Source organism: Perissodus microlepis, chromosome 22 (assembly GCF_051167445.1).
Source record: "Perissodus microlepis isolate ML-2025 ecotype Zambia chromosome 22, ASM5116744v1, whole genome shotgun sequence".
NCBI lineage: Eukaryota > Metazoa > Chordata > Actinopteri > Cichliformes > Cichlidae > Perissodus > Perissodus microlepis.
Genome location: NC_140481.1, coordinates 32551990 through 32574184, shown reverse-complemented (window position 1 = coordinate 32574184; position 22195 = coordinate 32551990). Strand labels below are relative to the sequence as shown.

At 45.7% G+C, this 22195-nt stretch overlaps 1 protein-coding gene across 1 annotated transcript in view; it reads left to right on the top strand.

Moving 5' to 3' along the window:
- The first annotated feature begins 14254 nt into the window (after positions 1-14254).
- The window catches only part of LOC146363593 (uncharacterized), a 45474-nt gene continuing 37533 nt past the window's right edge, over positions 14255-22195 (top strand). The window contains exons 1-4 of the mRNA XM_084919462.1: positions 14255-14347; positions 17214-17572; positions 18539-18596; positions 18717-18935. Of these exons, the coding sequence (XP_084775588.1) occupies positions 17438-17572; positions 18539-18596; positions 18717-18935 (412 nt within the window). The 5' untranslated portion in view covers positions 14255-14347; positions 17214-17437. The remainder of the gene's footprint in view (positions 14348-17213; positions 17573-18538; positions 18597-18716; positions 18936-22195) is intronic.

Below are 22195 nucleotides of genomic sequence, written 5' to 3'. Positions count from 1 at the left end.
ATGTCCTGGGTTAGACCCACTGTGGACTGGGATGTGGTGACTGTGGAGTCTCTTTGATTACAGTGATGGCTGTGATGTGGTGTGTGATCCTGTTGCAGGGCTGGACGTGGTCAGTAGCTGTGCTCGGGTATCCTGTGGTGTTTAAACAATGCTCAGTCGGTGCTGATGATGCAAAGTGGGTCTCCACACCATCAGCCTGCTGACACAAAGCAGGGCTCCTTCAAATGGACTCATCAGCTCAGGCAACATTTTCTCCAAACTTGACCAGTTTCCAGATGTTAGCCGCCAGGAGCAGCAGCTGGTGTGGTTTTGTCCCACCTGCTCCACAGTCTGACACGCTGCATGGTCAGACGTGTCCGTCTGCATACCTCGGCTGTGACGGTGATTATCTGAGTTACTTTTACCTTCACAGCCTGAATTTTCCCCCGTCAGCATATTTGGCAGCATCATAATACACTGTTTCTATAACATGATTGAAAACCATTAAATGTTCTTCCTGCTGGATGTAAATATTTGATGTTAGCACAGAGCACAAGGTGCTCTCTCAGAGCCTTATCTGGGGACTCCCGGTCAGCCGGAGAAAACAGAGCGCCGTGCTCAGCAGAAGAATTTATCACATCATAAATCCATGTTTATGAAACTGTCCAGGCAGGACGGAGAGCCAGTTGGCCGCCAGTCAACGTGCCTCGGAGCAGGAAGCAGATTCAGGAGTTGCAGCTGCAAAGCCGGAGCTTTGATTTAGTTCCACTGGGTCGACCCTCCAAACCACACAACGGTGAAACCGAGTAAATACACACAAACAAACAGCTATGTGTTAATCTGTCCACAGAACACTGATCCAAAACAACTGATTTACGTTCCCACCTACAGTCTTTTACTTGTAAACTTTTATATTTTGATTTAATTTAAGTGCAACACTGCTGTCTTGATGCCATCTGAGAATTTACAGGAAATTACTGAGAGACAAAGTGCAAAGTCAAGTATTAACTGGACCCTTTGTGTTTGTCAGTTGTCACAATGAATGAGGCCGACGTACGCAGCTCCCAGCACCTCTGACTGTTTAATATACTGATGACTCTGGATGTTAAAGGAATGATAAGTCTGTAAATAAGGTGGAAATACCCACTGTGATTCCACCCACTGTGATTCTGGACTCTGCATCTGTCTCAACTTCAGGATTGTGGAATTGTGTCTTTATTTGAAGCCAGATGTGACGATACGAGGACAACAGAGTGAGTTTATATGCTAATGTTAGCATGCTGCATCAATAAACTGTATGGATGAACCCACAGACACACACGTATGCTAAAGTATGCTAACATGCGCTCACTACATTGTTATAATGTTATTATTACCTTGCGTGACTCCGTGGATCTCTGGATCAGGGCACAACAGCTTCACATGACCTCGTTTCACACAACACGCATAAATGGGAAAAACTCCAGGCTGAAAATAATCAAATATTCTTGAAACAACAACAAAGCTCTTTTTGAGCCTAAAGCTCTTTTTAGCCTTGGCTGCATGGAGCTGTTTCCTCCTCACAGGCTGTTTTAATGTTGTCTGCAGGGTTTCATCATTCGTCCAACAGATGAAGTAAATATCAGTCATCAGGCTGTTTCCTTTTCAACATTTACTCAGCCTCAGTTCATCCCCTTCAGAGTCAGCAGAGGTTCTGTTTGCTGTCACCTTTGGATCAGGCTGCAGGTACGGCGGCACAGAGACTCGCTGTGATGAATGAATGAATGAAGCCGAGTTTGTCTACCTGAGACCGGCTCCTGAAACCAGATCCCACAGACGCCGTGTTAGCGTGTGAAAGTAAGATGTTCACAGCCCGGAGCAGAAACAGGCCCCTCTGTGCGTGCAGATGCAGACTGGACTGATGAGGTTATGGAAGCAGCGTTCTACCTGAGCCGGACCGGGTTACCTGGCCGCTCAGCGCGCCGTCGTCTGACTCCAGCACATCAACATGGAAGCAAACAGAGTGAAACGCTGAGGGTTCAGAAACAGCTGTTTCATGGTTCTGACTTAATGACGTTAAATACTTTTAAACACTCCAAATTCAAACACAAGAATCAGAGAAAAGGAAGGAAGGAAGATGGGAACCGTTATCAGCTGGTTGGTGATGGGTCAGCGCCTCAGTCATGTGATCGCGTGTATATTTTAAAGAAAACAAATCTTTTGTGTCATCTTTGACAAATCTGAGGAAAGTTTACACAAACAGAAATGTGACAGAGCTCCAGACGCTATAACTGAATTATTCCCATAACAAACATTAACATGAAACATCCTGTTTGGATTCAAACGAGTGGCTTCACTGTGAATGTGAAGTAAGGGGTGAGACTGTGGAGCGAGACGTTTACCTAACCCGACAGAAAAGACTGACCTCAGAAAGAACGTGAGCTCCTCGACGTTTTAGAAAGCCCTGCAGTCTGGAGCTCATATGAAGCCATATTTGTGCTCTGAGATTAAGTCGAACCACATGGACCTGCCGGGACTGACACGCGAAGCCAGAGGCGTCAGAATGAGACGCTCAGTGTCGGGTTAATGATGTTTGCTTAGCTCGCGGCTGCTGTTTGTTTTGGGCTCTCTGCGATGTGTTCGTGCGCAGTGAGACGATCCGTAAAACACATCCTCAAACACGCCGAGCATCATCCGACGGGCTGGGGGTCAAATCTGATTCAGCACATAACGTTGGTCTGTAACACAGACAGGAAGTCCTTAAATCAGACAGGATGACTGTGAGCGCTCAGGCTTTATCCGTCTGTCCTGGGTTATGTTACAAATGAGACTCTAATCACTAATTAAACGAGTGAGGACATTCATAATAAAACTGGATATCAGAGCAGGAGTCGTTGCACTCATGACCCTCACAGGATGAAGCTCTGCTGTAGTTTCTATGTATTCATGTAATTCCATCAGATTTCCCTCCATCACCACACGCAGCTGATCACATCCCGGAGAAAGAAAAAGCTCGGCTCCAGATGGGATTTCATTTACAGGTGTAATTATTACTGTGGAGGACATAAGGCTGAGAACGTGCCTGGGACTAGATTACAGTCACAGGGCAGATGGAGTTCAAACCCCTCTGCTGTTCTTACACGAATGCTGCTAAACAGGGAGAGAAACCAGGAGAGAAACCAGGAAATTCTTTTGCCAAAATGCAATCTTGAAACCATCGGCTGACATCTGCTGACGATTTAGCTCTTTGTGACCTTTTTTCATCTGCATCAGCAAACAGTAACCAGCAAACATTAAAGGATTAAAGTCGGCCCGGACGTCTCCTGACTCTGGCTAAAACCTGCTCGCTGTCCTCAGAGGCTAACGCCATGTGGACAGGCTAACGTAGAAGATGGTCCAGCTTCAGGTGGACCACAACTGTCAGCCTCCCAGTGAAGCTCCAGGGTGTACTGGTGAGCAGAACACTGGAGAGAGTCCTGGATGGTCTGTGAGAGTTTGGACCGTCTGCAGGTGCTCTGTGAACTGAAAAAGGCGTAAGACTGCAGGCGTCCCCAACTGTAGGGTAGATGATGGGGGGCGAGACCTCGGTCCGTGCTGCAGACGATACATTAGAATAGCTGTTGGTGGACTCTGATCTCTGCCCAACATCATCGGCTCCTCATAATTTATGTAGAATGAATTTTGAGATTTTCTCTCCCTCTTTCGTTCATCAAACCGTGACTGAAGCTGGTTTACAACCAAACAGGAAGCAGCTAAAATGAGATTTAACACCTGGAGGCCTGAACTCAGCTGGAACAGGGTGGAGTCTGACAGGTGAGTCGGTGCAGCATCTGTGGCGATGCTGAATCTGTTTCCTGCCTTCACCTCTGCTCATCAGCTGTGAGCAGCGAGTGAATAAGATCACCGGTAAACCAAATGATGTCTGAGCTCTTCATTAAGCTACATTTACTCTGCCAGCTGTGCAGCTGTGTGTCTGCACTGTGGAAGAATATAAAGGTGATGAAGATGGATGCACGTGCAAACTTTGTCAGCTTTTTTAAAAATGGTGTTTGTTACAGATACTGCTTTCTTGAGAAATGAAGACGACGAAACGATGACATGAGGAGAAGCAGTTTCTACACATAAATGATGTGTGAACCATGACAAACATCTGCAGCAGACTGAACCTATCAATGCATTTGTGTTTGTGGAGCAGTAAAGTGTTTATAGTGAACAATAAAATGAAGTTTTACTTTTCCACACACAGAGCTGTTTAATGCAGAGTACGGTGCTACTTACTGCACACTCCTCTATTAAGCCGCTGCCTGAGTTGAAGCCAGTGGCCGCGGTTCGGTGACGTCTGCGTGTAACATCAGGAAGAGCTGCTGCAGAAGGACTTCAATGTGCATCAGCACCGTTTCAGGTGCACCGGCGGCTGCAGCACATCTGTATACTCCTGATGTTTGACCTCAAACAGGACCAGAGCAAACGTAAAGTGTCCCTGCAGGTTTCTGCACAGCATCGCGCAGAGAGGAGCCGAGTCCTGGGTGATGGCGAGGATGATGAAGGTGCTGCTGGACCTGCATGACATCACTTCTGTCTACAGCGTGCCTCCAGTTAAAGATTCAGTTACCGAATCCCCCGACGATAAACGAAACCAGCATCACAGATGTGGAGCTGCTGATCTGGAGCCGCTGGCTGCAGCAAACAGAAGCACCGTTGTGTTTTTAACGAGCGCTCGTCACACGACGGGCTGCGTTTCACGTTTGGATCGCACACTGGAAGCATTTGGGAAGTCCGACATCACTCTCACATGTTTTTATCCTTTTCCTTGCTGAGTCCGTGTCATAGTCAGAACGATAGATCAAGGATCACCACAGCAACGTTTTTCCATATCAGCGTGGAAAACTTGGATGTTCCTCACATAAATTTACCAAAGTGTGAAAGATTGAAGTGCATCTGTTTTGGTTTGCACGAGCGGAGTCGTGAAAACCACGGCAGGCTTTTGTTGTTTGCACGATGAGACTAATTTTTATTTTCTTAACATAATATTGAGTTTAGTTATTATTTTTATTACGTCGATATTTCATTGTTCAGGTTAAATGTTTGGTTTTAAATATCAAATGTAAAAACTTCTTGATCACAGACAATCAGGGAAACTGCACGTGTTCAAACATCCTGTTATTATAATAAATCTTTCTCTACAACAGAAACATGCTTTATGATAACTCCATATAAGTGTTATTCTCACTGTGACTGTAGCAGAGGTCAGAGGTCAAACATGCATAGGCTTTTATCGGTTTTGGACCGTTGACCTTGGCGAGCTCGGTGGATGTGAGCCAAATATTATTGGATGGTTGCCATGACTCCTCGCTGCACCGCTGCCACACACGTACAGTTATTACAGATGATAAGAAGCTATGTTATTACTTTGTTATTACAAAGACGTGCATGACGATGCTGTTCTCTCTGTCGCTCCTCGCTGCTCGGATGTTTGCGACTCTGCATAATTCAGATTCTCTTTCTCATTTACGTCGGAATATTTGGGATTTCACGGAGGAATTTCCTCCTCCACGTGGGCACAATGGCTGCTTTCAGCTTCCGTGGGAACACGTCTCTGTCTCCGAGACGTGACTTTTCATTTTTCCTGACAGTGACGTGAATTTTCTTTACTTGTCATATTTAAATCTGCAAACACTTTAAACACCAGATGAAGCTTGTTTGGCTTCGTGTGCCTCTGTGGTTAATATCCATCATTGTCTCGCTCGGAGGTCTTTGAGTTTCGTGTGGATTTGACTCCCTGTGGGTTATTTTCAGCCTCAGTGGGGTTACAGAGTGACATGTATCTGTGTTCATTTTGTGTCTTTGTTGGATGCTTCTGTCGTTTAATGGTCGGTTTTGTCATGGTTTGCCTCGTTGTAGTTATTTTGTGTCTGTTCGATAGAGTTTTTAGAGCGACGTGTTCAGACCCTTTATAATGGAGGCTGGGGCCCTGGACCCCCGGGGGCCTATAGAGCTGTAGTCGCCTGGATCGCGGTGTGAGGAGAATCGAACACTGCGTCACCGGCTTCGGACCATACGGGGTGAATGGTCTGGAGGCTGCAGACGGCTGACAGCGCTCTGTGTGTCTGTGACATATGAGCAAGCTCGCAGGCATCTGTGTCGGCCTACAGCGAGGCTTTTCCCACAGCGTTACTCGGCCCAAACAAAGGCTGCCGCCGACGCTGGAGCGCGTCCAGCTCCACCATCTAACCTCATATTTCTGGGACACATTTAACCTTTCACAATGAAATATTTCCTCCACAGCAGCACGAGAGGCGGGTGAAGGCAGACGGAAAACCCTGAGCCTTTGAATCACCCGCCTGTCCGTCTGCTTTTCAGTTATTTTAAGATAAAAGCAAAGATTTTTCATAAAGACATGAATGAAACTGTGGTTTTAAAGCTCCATCTGTCTGTCAGAGGTGGAGGCTTCCTCCACGTCTCTGTCCTTCAGCCTTTTTTTGAGATGAGATGATCGGGAGCTGCACATGCTGAAGGAATGATGGAGGGAAAATGAGACAGAGGGAGGCAGAAGTTCTGCCCCCACGCTCCCTCTCCGCCTCTCAGAGGGGCGATCGCTGCGACGTGTCTTGATGTTCTTCCAGCATCGCTCTGAGATGGAGAAACCAGAGTTCGGTGGCAAACGCACAGAGTAACAGCCCAACCAAAGAAAACACATCAACAAGCAGGAGAAAAAACGATTTTCCCATGAAAGCTGATATTAGCAAAACCTCGGCGTGACCGGTGCTGCTGATTGTGTCGCACACGTGTGTGCGCATGTGCACGCGTGTAGATCGGTCTAAAGAACGTGCGTATTACGATGGCTTCATGACAACCTGACCTGTCGTCGCTCACTACCAAACTGAACAAAGCTCACCTCAGACCTGCTTTGCTCACATCATTTACTGTTCATGCTAAGCTGCTCAGCACAAACCAAACGCAGCACAGAAGCTGTTCACAGCTGCAAATGAAGGATTTCAGTTCATGTCAGTGTTTCAGAAGTGCTTTGGAAATATTTTGGATCACATGTGCAGATTTAATAAACCTCATTGGTTACAGGCTTAACCAATAAGACTTACTGGATCCTTCAGAAACCGAAGAAAAATACTTTGAAGGTGGTTTCTCTTTGAGTTTGTAATCCTGTCATGCAACACAGTTTTTCTACCCTCGGATCTTTGTGATGTCATAAAGATGGGCTAACCCTAATATGGTCGTTTTTACAAAGTTGTCTTCAGCAGTTTGGATGAAGAGAGCAGGGTCTGTGAATAGCAGACAACAGCAGGTTGTTGTTGTTGTTTGTTCTGGACATTTCTGATTGATGTTTGGTGCGTGTGTGCACATTTTAGTGCACCAGTACTGTAACTAGTCTTGTATATTTTTGCATTGATTCTTTATTATTGGCCATCACTGCACATATTTATAAACTAGAGCTCCACATCTGCCCGGCTGACAGGCAGCTGATTGGTGGAGACGCTGCTCTGGGTTTGTGTAGTAGGTGCGTGTGACTCATGCTGAGGTGCTGAAGTTGCTTCGAGTGGAAAATGTGAGTCAGCGCTCGCAGCGGCACATGCGCCCATCTTTTACCCGGCGTGCGTTGGCCTCCGTCACAGTCATGCACTGCAGAGGCTGCGTTTCTGCTATGCTCATCTGCTGAGACGGGAGCTTGAAACCTGCAGCCTATGAGGACGGGGGTCAAATACAAAGGACTGTCACATAAATCAAGCTGTTATATAAAAACCTCTCTCACCCTTTTTCAAATCCAGTGTGTATTTGAGGATTAAGCACATTATGTGAGGTTTGGGAGGCTTTAAGACTTAAAGATTAATATGTTCTTATTTCAGGTTTAGCCCAACACCAATGACTGAGGGGACCTGTAAAGATTATTGAGCCTAACTATTTGGCAGGCAGCACTTTGTTCCACATCACCCACCACAGGGCAGCTCTGGGTTCTGCGTCTTTGACCTCTGAACGCCTCCAGCTTGTAGGCAACACGTGTGAGACGGAGCTGCTGGTTTAAAGACTTCATTCATGTTAAACCGGCCGTGTTTATTTTGTGCAGATGTTTAAATGCATGACCCTTAAATGTGACACGAGTCTGCTCCCTCTGGTTGTCAAACTGACGGTTTTACAGCGAGGCGACGGTTAATGACCCGTTAGCGCAGGGATCGCTTCCTTCCCGCGCTGCAGACAGCAGGTCGGCCGCTTGCTGCGTGTGTCAGATGCAGAGGACGTGTTTGAGCTTCAGACTCAACCGCCGCCCGTCCCAACACGCCGATTTTTCTTCAGCTCAACTTTGTGCTTCTTGTCCGTGTTTGCTTTGCAGAGCAGAATCAGAGTTGGCAGGTTTTACTTTCAGTTTCTCACAACTGCTGCTTTGTTTGGCAGAAGTTGTGCAGCCGTGTTGTAGTTCAGGACGTTTGTGCTTCAAAAATCAGAAAACTGTGGTCAGGTACCAGTGGCTACCATGAACATCCCTGATGACGGCGTGGTCTCTAACGCTCAGAGTCAGGAAGGAGGATGAACCCGGTACGATCAAAGATGCGTCGAGTCGAGTCCAGGATGATGCCGAGAATAGAAACAAATAAATGAAACGAGTCCTCAGAGTCGCACACAGACGTACCTTCATACCTGCTGCTGTGAAGCACCAGTAAAACCAGAGGCTCTGTGGGTAACGCGGGCTCAGTGCCTGCTGGTGGCTGCAGCATGACATCAGCGCGGGTCAGATTTTCATTGGCGTGCACGGCTCGCGTTCAAACAGGCCCATCAGGACCCGTCCGTCTGTCTGGCTGCACGCCTGCTTCCTGGTCCGTAACACGCAGAGGGAAAACCTGCACAATGAAATGCTCATAACTCATCTGTTTAACTCACCAAGCGTCTCTCACCTAACGGAGCGCTGCTCTACGCTGCGAGGGTCCCGCTCTGACGTTACAGGACACCAGGGGAAAGTCGCACAGCTAACCAGGCAAAAAATGCACTTTGGTTTTTGTTCGACTAATTCAACCCAGGCGGACGATTTATGACATAAACTATGTTACAACTTTCAACAGACTGTTTATGGACGAAGGATTTCCCAGAGTGCCGTTTGGATGTGGCAGCATCATCATTCTTCTTGCTGCCCGCTGAGGCCGGATGATGGAAACACCCGCGTCCTGCGAACGATGTCTGCACGTCGGAGCAGGAAACACTGACGTCTGTTAGCTGCTCACAGTGCTGAAGCTCCTCAGCTCACCTGTACTGGGTTCTCACCAGTTTAGCACCAGTTTGAGAACTGCAGGATAATCTCCCCTGTGGGTTTGTTGGTAGAGACTCATGCAGAACATGTGCAGACCTGGCCGTCCTTGTTGCACCGCTGTGCCATGTTCGACACGTCGCCAAAATCATCTCCAGAGACGATTATTAGGCAAGCGAACATCTTCATCATATCATCACTCATCTGCATATGTCCCAACTCCAAGCTGTAAACACTTCAGTGCTTATTCAAGTGTTTACTCTGATTTTTATGGCAACTCAGCTTTTCTCTGAAACACAAAGAAACTGAGTTTTGTAACAAAGTCGCAGCTGCTCGCGTGTGGTTTCGTGGTGGAGGTGAGAGCAGGAAGTCATCAGAGCACAAACGGTTAGCACGGTGGAAGCTCCGAGTGAGGCGGCACACAGGGAGTCGGTCATGAGGTCGACCGCAGAGCGGTTTTTCACTTCCACATGAATCAGGTTCAAACCGCCGTCGCGTTCTGTCTGACTCTGTCTGACTGATGCTGAGCTGCGGACGTCTGTTAGGACGGCCTCTTTCAGACCTGTCACATGATTATTATCCGGTCTTTAAGTGATGACGTGACGAATCCTGCTTCTGGGCCCAAAGTAGTCTGCGTTTAATATGGCTTTTGTGTTGTTAACATGTTTATTGTTTTGTATCTTCTTCTATTTAATTTCAAAAAGCCTCTAAAAACAGTCAGTGATCACTGTCGGCCTCTCTCGGCTTTTATTACCACTGTTTATTTTAAAGCTCAGTTTTTAAAACCTTAGGCTGTAACTACAGCCCAGCCCATGGATGGATTATCTCAGTTGTTCTCCTGGCTGAAGTTTGGTCCTTTTACAGCATCCTGCCATGCGATTACATTTGTTCCTGACCACCGACAACACTCACGCTAACTTTTATCGAGTGGAAAAAAGTTAGCTTGTTTATATTATGCTAACATAGCTGTGTCGCTAGCGGTCACGTAGCACATCGTTATATACCAGCTAGCCAAACTGCAGTAACCCTACAAACGTCACTGCTGTTTAGTTTTGTCTTCATTTATGTTGGAAGTGATAACAGAGCTGTACGTTTGAATTTGTTTCCAAAACCCCGCAGTCAGGACATGCTATATTGTATTTAGATAGAAGCTAGCGAGCTAACTTCCTGCTAACTTCTAACTCCGTTAAATGTCATAAATTCCGTTTTCATGGATGCCTGAATGTTAAACTCAATTGTTACACCTGGTAGAGCAGAACGCTGATCATTTTATTAAAGATGAAAGACTTTAGACAGTTTTTAACTCTCAGTGATGCAGCAGGGATCGTTTGATTTATGGACCTGCAGCGGAGTTTAGGCCCAGACACGGCTGGTGACGTCAGACTTAACAACCGGATTGTGATTCTCAGAGTTAAGAGGAAGTTCTGGATGTTGTGCACGATTAATGGACCGTAAAATGTTTGAGTGTTTCATTTCTCTTTCATCTTCTTGATTTATTTGTTTATTTTTAATGTTCGAAACATTCAGAGTGATTCACTGTTAAGTTATTTCAAACAAGCGTCCTCTCGTCTCCACGCCGACCTGCTGAGCGTGGGCGAGCGCAGTTTCTGAAGGCGTAGAGCCGTCCAGGTTCAGACGCCGTACACGGGCCTCCATCAGTACTGATGGATTATTGATTATTTATTTAGTCCTTTTAACTGGAGATATGAAATGAGTTCCAAACTTGCACCAGTGCAGACGAAGAAAAGCTCGTTCCTCCTCGTTGTCGTCTCGAAACTTTGGAGGAAACTGTATTTCCGGGCTGCTCCTGGTTTCCTCTATGAGCGTCTTTTTCCTGCTCCTCTTCCTTACTTTGGGTTTCTTGCTTGTTTCGTTCTCACAATCGTCGCCTCTGTTTCAGCCTGTGATGTCCTGGCTTTCAGACAGACTCTTCGCCCTGCTAATGAGCCGTTCCCTCTGCTGTCATTATGACTTCACCTCCTCTCAGACTTAAATGGCTTCTTTCCTCATTTCTTCCTCCAACTTTCCCCTGAGGGAGCGACCTGCTCTGTTTCCACTAAACTTAAACTAAATTAACCATCAGGAGCATCGAATCCGTCAATCAAACAACAGGATATGAAACATGTGCAGCAGCGGGAAAACCTCAGCGTCCGTCTGTTTCCTCACGTTAGGATTAAAGTGTGACAGCAGCAGCTCCCTCTGAGGAGAGACGCAGCCAGGTCCGCTCGCCACAGCGCTAAACTCTGTCTCCGCCCACTTTAACCACAGACTGCTTCATCAGCATGAAGAGCCTCAGCTTCTGAGCAGCTGATGAACAGTTTTTAACTTTATTTGTCATAATTAATAACCTTCAGTTGCTGTGGTTTGGACTCACTCTGTCATACTGATGGATTCTCATGTTAAATATTAAGGTCAGACTGCTCTAAGTACAGTTTCATATGTATGATGTCACTGAATGGGTGTGGCATACGGGCATCTCCACCCCCACCTGCTGCTTGTAGGTGAAAGCCAGTTAGAAAAGGGTGACATTAGAATAGCTCTGTGGAGCAGGTCAGGCGGTTCACTGTTCAGCATCTTCAGGTCAGAACAAAAACACATTTCTCCACATTGTCACGATTTATCTTTGATGAGTGCTTGTTGGAAGTTTGCTCCGACAGGAAACAGGCCTGAGCTTTACACTGCTGCTCACAGAGCCCAGCTTTGCACAGCAGGTCACAGAAATGAAGACGTGCACGAGCAGCGGCGACACCGTCATTCACAAGTGCGACAAAGCGTCAACAACGCCGGCTGCATCGTGCACGACGGCATGACTGCGATGAGCAGGGTCAGGGTCAGGGGGTTGCTGGGGAAGCTTGAGTGGATTTAACCCCAGCAACACACGGTGAGTGATCCTTTAATGGGAATCGGAGCTCTGTGAACACACTGTTGTGTGAATGTTGCACATATCTGGATCCCTGCAGCCAAGAGATTCCAACTCACGAGGTGTTCACGCATCACTTCCTGTTTGGCACCACATCTGGACAAAGAGCTGTAGTTTTTAGACTGAGCTGTGGTGGGACAGCAGCACTCAGAGCTCCACAGTCTCTGCAGGACTTTATTTCCACTTTTCTTACTTTCATGTGTATAAAAGTCACCAATTACGTTCTAACAAATATGGATCAGGTGGACAGAAATCTGGACTCTATAACAGCGAACTCGATGCTCAGGCTGAGCTTTGACACAAACCAGAGTAGTTTGGGTCATTAGTGTGTCAGAAAGTGCCAGAAACCTCCATGGAAACCAAATAAATCAGTGACCCGCACCGACTGTTTCCTCAGACTCGATCTGTCACAGTTATTGACGGGACAATCAAGACGCGGGCGTCAGCTTCAATCGCTCTTTTCCCACTTTTACAAGCTCCAGCTCTGGTTGCTCGCTTGGCTCGGCCCGCCGCACATGTGGTACAATTAGCCTTCGCTTCATCGCGCATGTGTTCCTGGTTTCTGTGGTATTTCAGTCATTTCTGAGCTCCCACGGGAACCGCAAAAGCACCGCCGACCAGCCGCGGGGGCAAACCGAAGACTTCTGAGGTCTGCAGTTAAAGGTGGCAGTAAAGACGATGAGCTCTGTGAAGCACACACGAGGGAGCACACAACAGTGCATGGATGTGTAAGAGCGTTACAGATGCTTTAGCTACACAGAACAATCAAATATTAATACTCAGGTAAATGAACCGTTTTAGTTTGTTTGCAATTTAGAATTAGGATCATTCATTTGTAATAATTATAATTATACAATAATGAGTTTGGTATTATGTTTCAAACTGTCAAATTTACATCATTTCAGTGTGAAGCTGCATCAGCTGACTGATCTTCGTCTTCTGTAGCTTAAAATCAAGTTTAACTCGTTCCTGTTTGAGGATGTATGAAGGTAAATATCTGCATGGTTTCATTAGAAGCCTGGAAGTATTGTCCCCAACATCAAATCTTATTTGAAGGAATCACTGGGAAGTTGCTGACCTCTGCTAAACTTGTGTCGGTAGAACTGTGAGGTTTTCAGACTCTTTATGATCTGAGCAGGATTTAAAATTCAGACGCTTGTGTTTGACTCAGTGACGAGGTCGCAGCCTGAGCGCACCACGCTGTGAGACTGCACTGCTGCTCTCTTCATGCACAAAGTGCAAATATTGCTGCAAAATCCTCAAAGAAAAGCATGCCAGAAAGTCACAGAGCACCATGGTAATACAAAACGGGGCTCGTGGTGAGAGGGTGGAGGTCAGTCGGAGGTTGGAGGTCATCGGGTCATGAAGCTGGTGATAAATTTAGACCATAAAGCCCTGAGCGTGCCTTCAGGTGTCGTCTCACACCACACGTCTTCGAGCTGAACAGAAAAACTAAAGGCAGCTGAGTCACTCCCCAAAGACACTCACATCGCTAAGGTCTGGAGTTAGGGGCGTGGGCAGGTGGCTGCAGGTGTGCAGTCCGGGCTCAGGTTGGGCGTGACCTACCAACAAGGCTTGCAAACATCATCCAAACACATTCTTGCAGCAATAAAACAACACGAGGGACTAAAAGTCTCCCAATCCCAGGAGTCCTTCCTCCATCTTTACTTACAGTCTATGCTTTGAATCAGCTCTGGTTTCCTTTCTGAGCTGTGTTTAAATCAGCACACAGTGTAACTTTGTCCAAACCTGCAGTCACACATGAATGAAAACTCTGTCACGCACCTATTTTACATCCTCTCTGAGCACAACACGAGCGCCGGCAGCCACGCGCCTGTGTGAAGTCAGCTGGAGCGGGTCCTTCAGCACCCGCTAACCAGCAGAGCGTCCTGCAGCGGGGGACGCAGACCCCTCTGAAACACACGAGAGCCCCTGAAAACATCTAAAAATCAGATGTTTTCCATCTCCAGCCCTCCGCCCAGCAGGGACCTGTAAAGCCCACAGAATTACATCAGAGGGAAACAGAGGAGGAAGAGAGGAGAGAGGGAGGAAAAATTCTTCAAGTATGAGAAAATTTTACTGCACTCCTCCTCCCCTCCCCTCCTCTCTCTCTCTCCGTCCATCACCCTCCTCGTCCTCCTCCTGCCGGTCAGTCAGTGAGAGAGCCGGACTGAGACGAGACTTCAGCACCGCTGAGGGAAACTCCTCACCTCTCTGAGCAGGTAGGATGCTGCTGCAGGAACAAACTGCTGGGTTTACACCCGAGAGCGAGGTTCATAAACATTTAATATTAATGTAACGCAGAGGAGATTTCATTTGAAAATTCATCATTTAAACAGCAGAACTGTGCAGCCATGATTGTTGCTTTTCTTTATTCGAGGACGAGGGTGAAACGAGCAGCTGCTGTTTCACATTCAGTGCCGACGATGTTTCAAAAAGTTTTAGCTTCATGTTTCATTTATTTTAGATATTTATCTCTTTATTTTTCATTTTTTGGTGATTTTTATGACTTTTACAAATAAACTGAAAATATTTCTTTTTATTTGTTGGTTGAAAAAAAACAAACAGATTTAATTGTTGGACTTTTGAACTTTTGTCTGTTTTCTGTCAGTTTAACGGCCAAATTAATTTGATCTTATCAGCTGTAGCTTCACAGGGGAGGATTTCTGGGTTTTGGTGATAATAATTGGCAGCAAATGGAATAGATTCATGTTTTTAAGACATTCATTCATGTAAAAAAAATCATAATTTCTTTTACATGATCCAACGATGTGAAACGTGCCGACTGCTGCAGAGCTGTGACGGAAATCATAAAGCAAATATCCAAATCAGGATTTTACAGAGAACCAGGCAGTAATGATGCAGAAATACAGACAAAGTAAAATGTTTTCAGTTTTATGTATAAAGCCAAAGATCAGAGAGACTCGTGCATGTAATAACACATCCTGCAGCAGAATCGATGCAGGGTTATGTTTGGACGTCGTCTCTGTGACACTGAAGTCTCCGTCCTCTGTGATGGACTGAATCAAATAACTGCTTTGATAAAAAAAAAAAAAAAAATCTGCTATTTCAATCATCAGCAAGTCAATCAGCTACCTGCAGGACTAAAAACTTACAGCAGTTCATGACTGCCAATAACTGCAGTTCCTCTAATGTCCACTAGAGGCCACATGTTAGAACATCTGACTTCACAGCAGAATCAAACATTTACAGCTGCTAAATAGCTACTTTCCCCCCTTCATGGTAACTGTGTACCGCTGCTAGCTTCATCTCTGAACTGCTTCTTTTTAATGCACTTATCTGACCAATAGCCTGGCTGCTGTGAGGGTACACACACAGTCCTTCCTAACATTTCATCACTTTGTTACTTGGCAAACATTAGCAGGAATCTCTGCACCCACTTTATGGAAGCAGCTTGCTAACTGGGCTAGCTAGTATTAGCATTTACTTTAGCGCGCTGCCCTGTTGTCCATATATGCTAACTGGGTTGCAAAAACACTGAGCCCTCAAAACACAGAATCCAGAAACCAGTGGCTGATGTCACAGTAACAACTTCCATTTTTTATATACAGTCTGTGTTGTTGCACCCACAGCTGCCAGATTTCCTCACTGGACTCTTGCTGCTCTGATCCTCTGTGGTCTCGGGGAAGCTTTTGGCCAAAGCATGTAAATGTGCTTCCTGATGTTCCTGATCTTCATCATTCTGTTAGCACAAATGTTAAAGTTTCACAAAGTCAAACCCGTTTCCTGTTTCTGAGTCCTGAGATCACTCATGTATGTCTGAAGGTTATGACTGTGTTAATCTATATTAACTAGGTAATAGTAGTTTCTGGAGTTGCACCCCTGCTTGCTGGTTTGAAGTTTGACTCTTTTAATCCTGAATCGCCAGAAGAACATTTAAAGGGTTTATAAGATCTCCATAGACATTTCATAAAATGCCTCCTGGTCATTACAGTGCTATCAAATGATTAACCTGAGTGTGGGCGTGGAGCGACAGGTTTGTCACATATTCTGGAAGCAGTGAGGGAACAGCCTCCAGCAGCACTCAGAGTAAAGGTGAAGAGCACATGAGAAGCCTTCATTGTGTATTTTGAGAATTTGTATTGCCCTCCTGAGGTTCTCCCGTAGCAGCTGGAACAGCTGTCACAGGCAGGTATTTACAAGGTAATCGTTCTCACTTAGACCCACTGAGCAGAAACTGGCCGAGGTCCAGATGGAGCTCTAAATCAAACCACACATGCAGAAACCTCTGTGTGTCGGTCGAGTTAGCAGCAGAGAAACATGTGGACAGACGGAGAGGAAAGGTAGAAGGGTTCAGATCCAGAGCTGAGCTGAAGCAGAGACATGATGGACGAGCGGCACTCAGAGAGTCCTGAGGACACCTGCATCAAAAGTTAATTTACTCTTATAGGAGGCTTTAAAATAGCCAAAGACAAATAACAGATAGAAGTCAGGCTGGTGCAAGCTGAAGCTGAAGAGGCATCAGGATCCACTCATCACAGCTTCACTGCAGACATGCTTGTTTCACTCCAGTGGACTTGGTCATAAAAATACTGAGAGGACACACGGGTGGTTACTGAGGCCGACAGACCATTCACAGAGCTACTTGTTGCTCATAAATATGCTAACAATGTAAAGTAAAAGCTATGTAACCAGGAGGAGTTTGCAGTGTTTCCTCCTGCACATGAACAGGATTTAAGGTGTAAGTATCTAAAGAAGTCTTACAAACATTCACAGAGCTTCAATTTTGCCTCTTTTTTAAGTAAAGAAGCTCTAAACTGGGATCTGTTTCCTCAGATGCTCCACACATAATCGGCTGTTTGGGGCCAAATTGCACTTGAAGTAATATTCGGCGTTGCCAGGCCCCGGCCTGATCCGCATGTCAGAAAATCGGCTGCAGGATAACAAGCTACTCTTTCAGACCAAGTTATTTTTTCCATCAGGTTTTTATTGGCCGCCATGCTCCACTGATGGGCTCATAAACAGCTAATAGCCCCCTATTCCCGCTAATTGTGGCCAAAGTGGAGTCTGCTGCGCTAACATGAAATTTAAGGTGAGCTTAAATGTGTAATTCTGTGTCTCTTCCAGTGGGAAAACCCATGGAGAGCAAAGGCGAGAGGAAAAAATCCATCACCTCTGTGACTGAAGCGAAGTGAGAGCAGGTCCAGATCTGCAGACTCATTCCAACTGAGTCCTGGAAGCAACCGGCTCCGCTGTTACCGGCAAACGTCCGTCAGCATCGATTTCCCGAGCGGTCCGGCATCTTTCTCCTCAAACACCCAGGGAAGTCTTCTCCTGGTGCCACCCTGGCGATGCTTCCTTTCATCCCCTGCCTCCTCCTCTTCCTCCTCCTGGCCGGCCCAGCCCTCCCGACCCCGTCGACCTCCAAAGAGCTACAGTTAAGGGGTCAACGGACACCAAGGGACACCAAGCATGACTCCTTCAAGGTGATTAAGGGGTTAGCTGAGATAAATGGGCCGACTCACAGCAGGTCAAGTGGTCATCTGGGTTAAACGAGGGTCAGTGTGGTTAAAAGGTTCAGGGAATTCTCCTTTATCTGCTTTTATTTGATGGCCCCTGTAACGCCTGACTCCTCAATCACAGGAGCTTTAAGTTTTCATATCTGTCTGCAGATTATTCCTTATTGCAGGAAGAAGCCAGCGAAGGCCAGTAATGAACATACAGGCATCTCATTGTTAGGACGTTTGAATCCAGAAATCTGCTCAGGAGATGATGCAAAAGCCAACTGCACAGTCAGAGTTCAGTTCCAAGCCGTCTGCAGTCCAAACAAAGAATAAATTGCAGAGACTTATCATCAACAAACTCTCGATGTGTTTTAACTGATGACTGACGTCTTTGCTGCCCTGCGCTCCAGCACATTTTAATGTTGGAAAAAGCAGAAAGTTAAAGCCATAAGCCTCCTGCGCCTTCTGTAATATATCTACCCCGGCATCGCCAGACTAATGTGCAAATGTGAATTTGTCTGGAACCTTTTTGTTGAGCTCCAGTTTCCAGCGGGCACAGAGCAAACTCAACTAGATAGACGAACAGCCAATCAGAGGAGCTGCGATGAAGGATAATGCTAATGGACTCTTTCAGAAATGACACTTTGTGCTCCAGAGCAGCAGCGATTATTTCACCCCGAGCTCAGTAATGTGAAAAAAGGTGGCGCAGATGTGCTGCTCCAAAAACCTGAAAAAGTCCAAACACAGTCAGGAAGACGACTCAAAGGTTCAGACTCAAACACACTGATGGGAAGATGGATAATAAGACACAGGAGGACTCAACCAGGACAACAGGAACGTAGAAACCTGAGAAGCCATATGTGGAACCAACCAGCAGAACACAGCAGGGAGAACATGAAAACTTAACATGAAACAAAGTGCAATGATTGGTGTTTTCTGCTGTTGCAGGTGGTCATCTCAGAGGGCTGTGCCACTCAGGGTGATGCATCTGATGGGAGTAAAGGAGGTAAAGAGTCTGACCTGAAACAAGAACATCCAGAAACTGTAGTTTTTCACAGCAGTGGGGGGTGTTGTAGCTCAGCTCCTACTGCAGAATATAATCACAACCAAATGTCCTCGTTTGCAGGTAAAGAAATTGACCTGGCACCTGGTTCTCCTCTGGTTCTGACCCATAAGATCAAACTGGTTCCCTCAGATCCGGCGTCTGGGTCTGGATCTTGTGGATGCGACGCCGACTTTGCTCCGCTGCGGGAGCGGCTGGAGAGGCTGGAGAGGGAGGTGTCAGCCCTCCGGGAGACGTGTGGAGGGGCTGAAGGAAACTGCTGCAGCTCAAACGAAAGCAAAGGTAAAACTGGATATTTCTATTAGATCGACCACGTTTCTTACCTTCAATATTTATCTGTAGAGCAGAAGGACGCGACTATCAGCGTTAAAGAGGGCACACTTTTATGTCAACAGCACTCTTACAGAGCGCTAACAAGCCTCCGTTAGAATAGAATAGAATAGAATAGAATGCCTTTATTGTCACTATACAGTTGTACAATGAGATACAGAGCATCTCCTACTCAGTGTAAACATGCTGGGGGGGGGGTACAGTTCTGCAGCGCTATGTACATATGGACAGTATTAACATAGGGAAAAACATATATATATATATATATATATATATATATATATATATATATAAAAAATGTACAATATACAAGCCGTAAGTAATATGTAATAAATAGTGTTATGTATATACAGTTGAGTTATTGCACATGGAATTGGTATAAATAGAGTTATGTATATACAGTTGAGTTGTTGCACATAGGATTGGTATAAATAGTGTTATGTATATACAGTTGAGTTGTTGCACATAGGATTGGTATTGCACAGTGGTGGTCCACTGGTTACAGAGTTCCCTCAGGAGGTGGAGGAGACCAAAGAAGGAGATAAAAACCTGGTTCAGTGGGTGGAGACAAACTCTCTGTAACGGCTGCATGTTTAACAAGATGACAGAGCAACTTAAAAGGTGGTAAAAGATCAACATGTGACTCATCTGTTGTAAAGTTAGACTATATTCCACCAAATCACAATAACAGTCACTGGCAGGCACTTTATTTAGGCTAAAGACGAACAGTAATACAGGAAATACCCAACAATCATATGATCCCTATTAGCAGGAACTTGGCAACAGTGGGAAGGAAAAACTCACTTTTAACAGGAAAACTCCATCAGAACCAGGCTGAGGGAGGGACGATCATTTGTTCTCCAGATCATCCATCAGTGTGTGAATGTTGGACACAAAGCACAGAAACAGGGCTGTAATGGGTGAATGTTGTATAAAGAGCTTGGCGTGAGTAGAAGAAGTCACCTGATCGAGCCCTACGATAAGCTTTCACAGCTTTATGAACTCTCACTCAGCACTTTTCCCTTCTTAGATCCCTGAAGCCAGTGAGGAGCCGATCTGATGCTTCATGGGCGTTTATAATTTTAGCATCTTCATTTTAAATATTCTTAAAGTTCATCACATGCCGAAGCTTTAAAAGACCGGCTGTATTTCTGTCATTTTCATATAGAAAAGCCACATTTTCATGTCACGTCTAAACATTAAACGAAACGTGAAAAGTTTTTCATTCACATGCAAAAAAATAAACTGAATTTGAGACAGTGATCAAAATCATTCTTCATGCATGAACGAATTCTTTATACCAGGCTGGAAAAAATGATGTTTTTTCATACAAGAGGACTCAAAAGACTTAAAACAGCTGGAGGAGCAGGACCTGCATGCAAACCTTTAACAGACACAAAGTCGAGGTCGTGTTTGTTCCACCTCAGTGCCAAAAATCCAAAAGTAATAAATGAAATAAAAATCAAATGTTTTCAAACTTTATAAGAAAGACATGCAGCAGATCATGAGTCATGTTTTCAAGGCCTCGAAGCTTCGAGAAGAAATAAGTTCTGGAGCTTTAGGAAAGACGAGGTTTTCCATCACATGGCTCCAAAGTCACCCACAGTTGATTTCATCAATGTGGAGCTGATGATGTCCTGCAGCAGCTCCACAGTATGAACCCCAACCAGCCAAAAATCCACACTAAAAGCACCTGAAGCATGTTGGTGAGGTTAGCAAACAGAAACTCCAGACCAAATGGAGCAATCAGCTCACGCACGGATGAAAAAGTACATATAAACCGAACTCTGGCACAACGAGCAATAATCCTATTTATGAAAATAAACACTGGGGATGTTTGGGAGGATTCTGTGGCTGCTGATCAAAGAGACGCAAACAGAAAAACATCGCAATGAGAGGAGGAAACAAAAGGGAGCCGCGATTAATACGAGTCTGCATCAGCAGGCGCTAACCTCCCCGCCGCGCAGCACGGCGGCGCTCGGCGGCGCTCGGCATACAGAGCAGCAGTCGGTCTTACAGCGGCTGATCTTTAGCTCGTAATTACAGTGAAAACGACCCAAGATGTTGTTGGTCTGCAGCACAGTGTGTGTTCATAGCAACACATGTTTAACAAACACTGGACTCTATTAGATTTGTTAAAGAAACGTTCCCTGTGTGCGCTCCAGGTTTTTTTTACTGCTGAATTCTTGTTTTGTGAGGGCATCGCTGCAGCAAAGTCTGTGACGGCAGCATCCAAACATCGACAACACCAAACGTGTACCTGATGCCAAAAATGACACGCCGGGGGAACGGGCCACGATGAGACAGAGGTGCCGCTCTGTTTCCCAGGACGTCACTTTTCAATCTTTGCTTCACGATGACACTCGGATTTATAAACCTTCCTTTTCACTCGCATTTCAAACACAACCAGAGTGTCAACAGCAGCGCAGGATCCATCGACTGCATTATCTGCCTCGCACCGTGACCTCGAGCGACAACAGACCAATGAGAGGCCACAGACATGTCTCTGCTGACAATTAGCTCTCTGAGCATGTGGTTTTTGTCTTTGTTTGTTTTTTAAGTTAATTTCTTGAAAACTTTTCTCATCATTTCACATAGAAGTATACAAACATTTATCTGCGTGCACGATGAAGGTTTTCTGCAGTTTGGTAACGACACACAGGAAGTGTCGTCTGTGAAGGTCCTCAGTCATCCAGCTCATCGTGGTCTAAGAAGCTCGGAAAGAAAAGCATCTGGACTATTCTCTACTTAATCACATTAGCCAGGTGTGAATCGGTTGTAGGTCACGATCAGCCAAGCTTTCAGGTCAGCTCATTGCGAAACCTGGCCCCACCCTATCATGTGATGTCCTGAGGTCAGGTAGCCCAGGATGTGAGTGGGCGTTTAAATCGAAATCTTTCTCTTCATGTGTGAAAACACATTTTTTGGAAAGCTGACCTGACAGCTGAGCAGTCTCTGACAGGGTTACAGGGACCCACAGTGGGAGGTGGGAGGTGTTATCTACACGTGGAGGAAACCGGGAACACTGTGAATGAATGAAATATGAAACATCTAATACAGAGCAAAGTGAAATGAAAATGAAAGTTATTTGACTTTATTTAACTACTTTTCACACATTACTGGGCAGCTACCTGCTGTTTCCTACACCCTCCTTCATGCTCTCTCAGAAGTACCTGTTGAATATTTCACCACCATCTGCTATTATGTGTTCT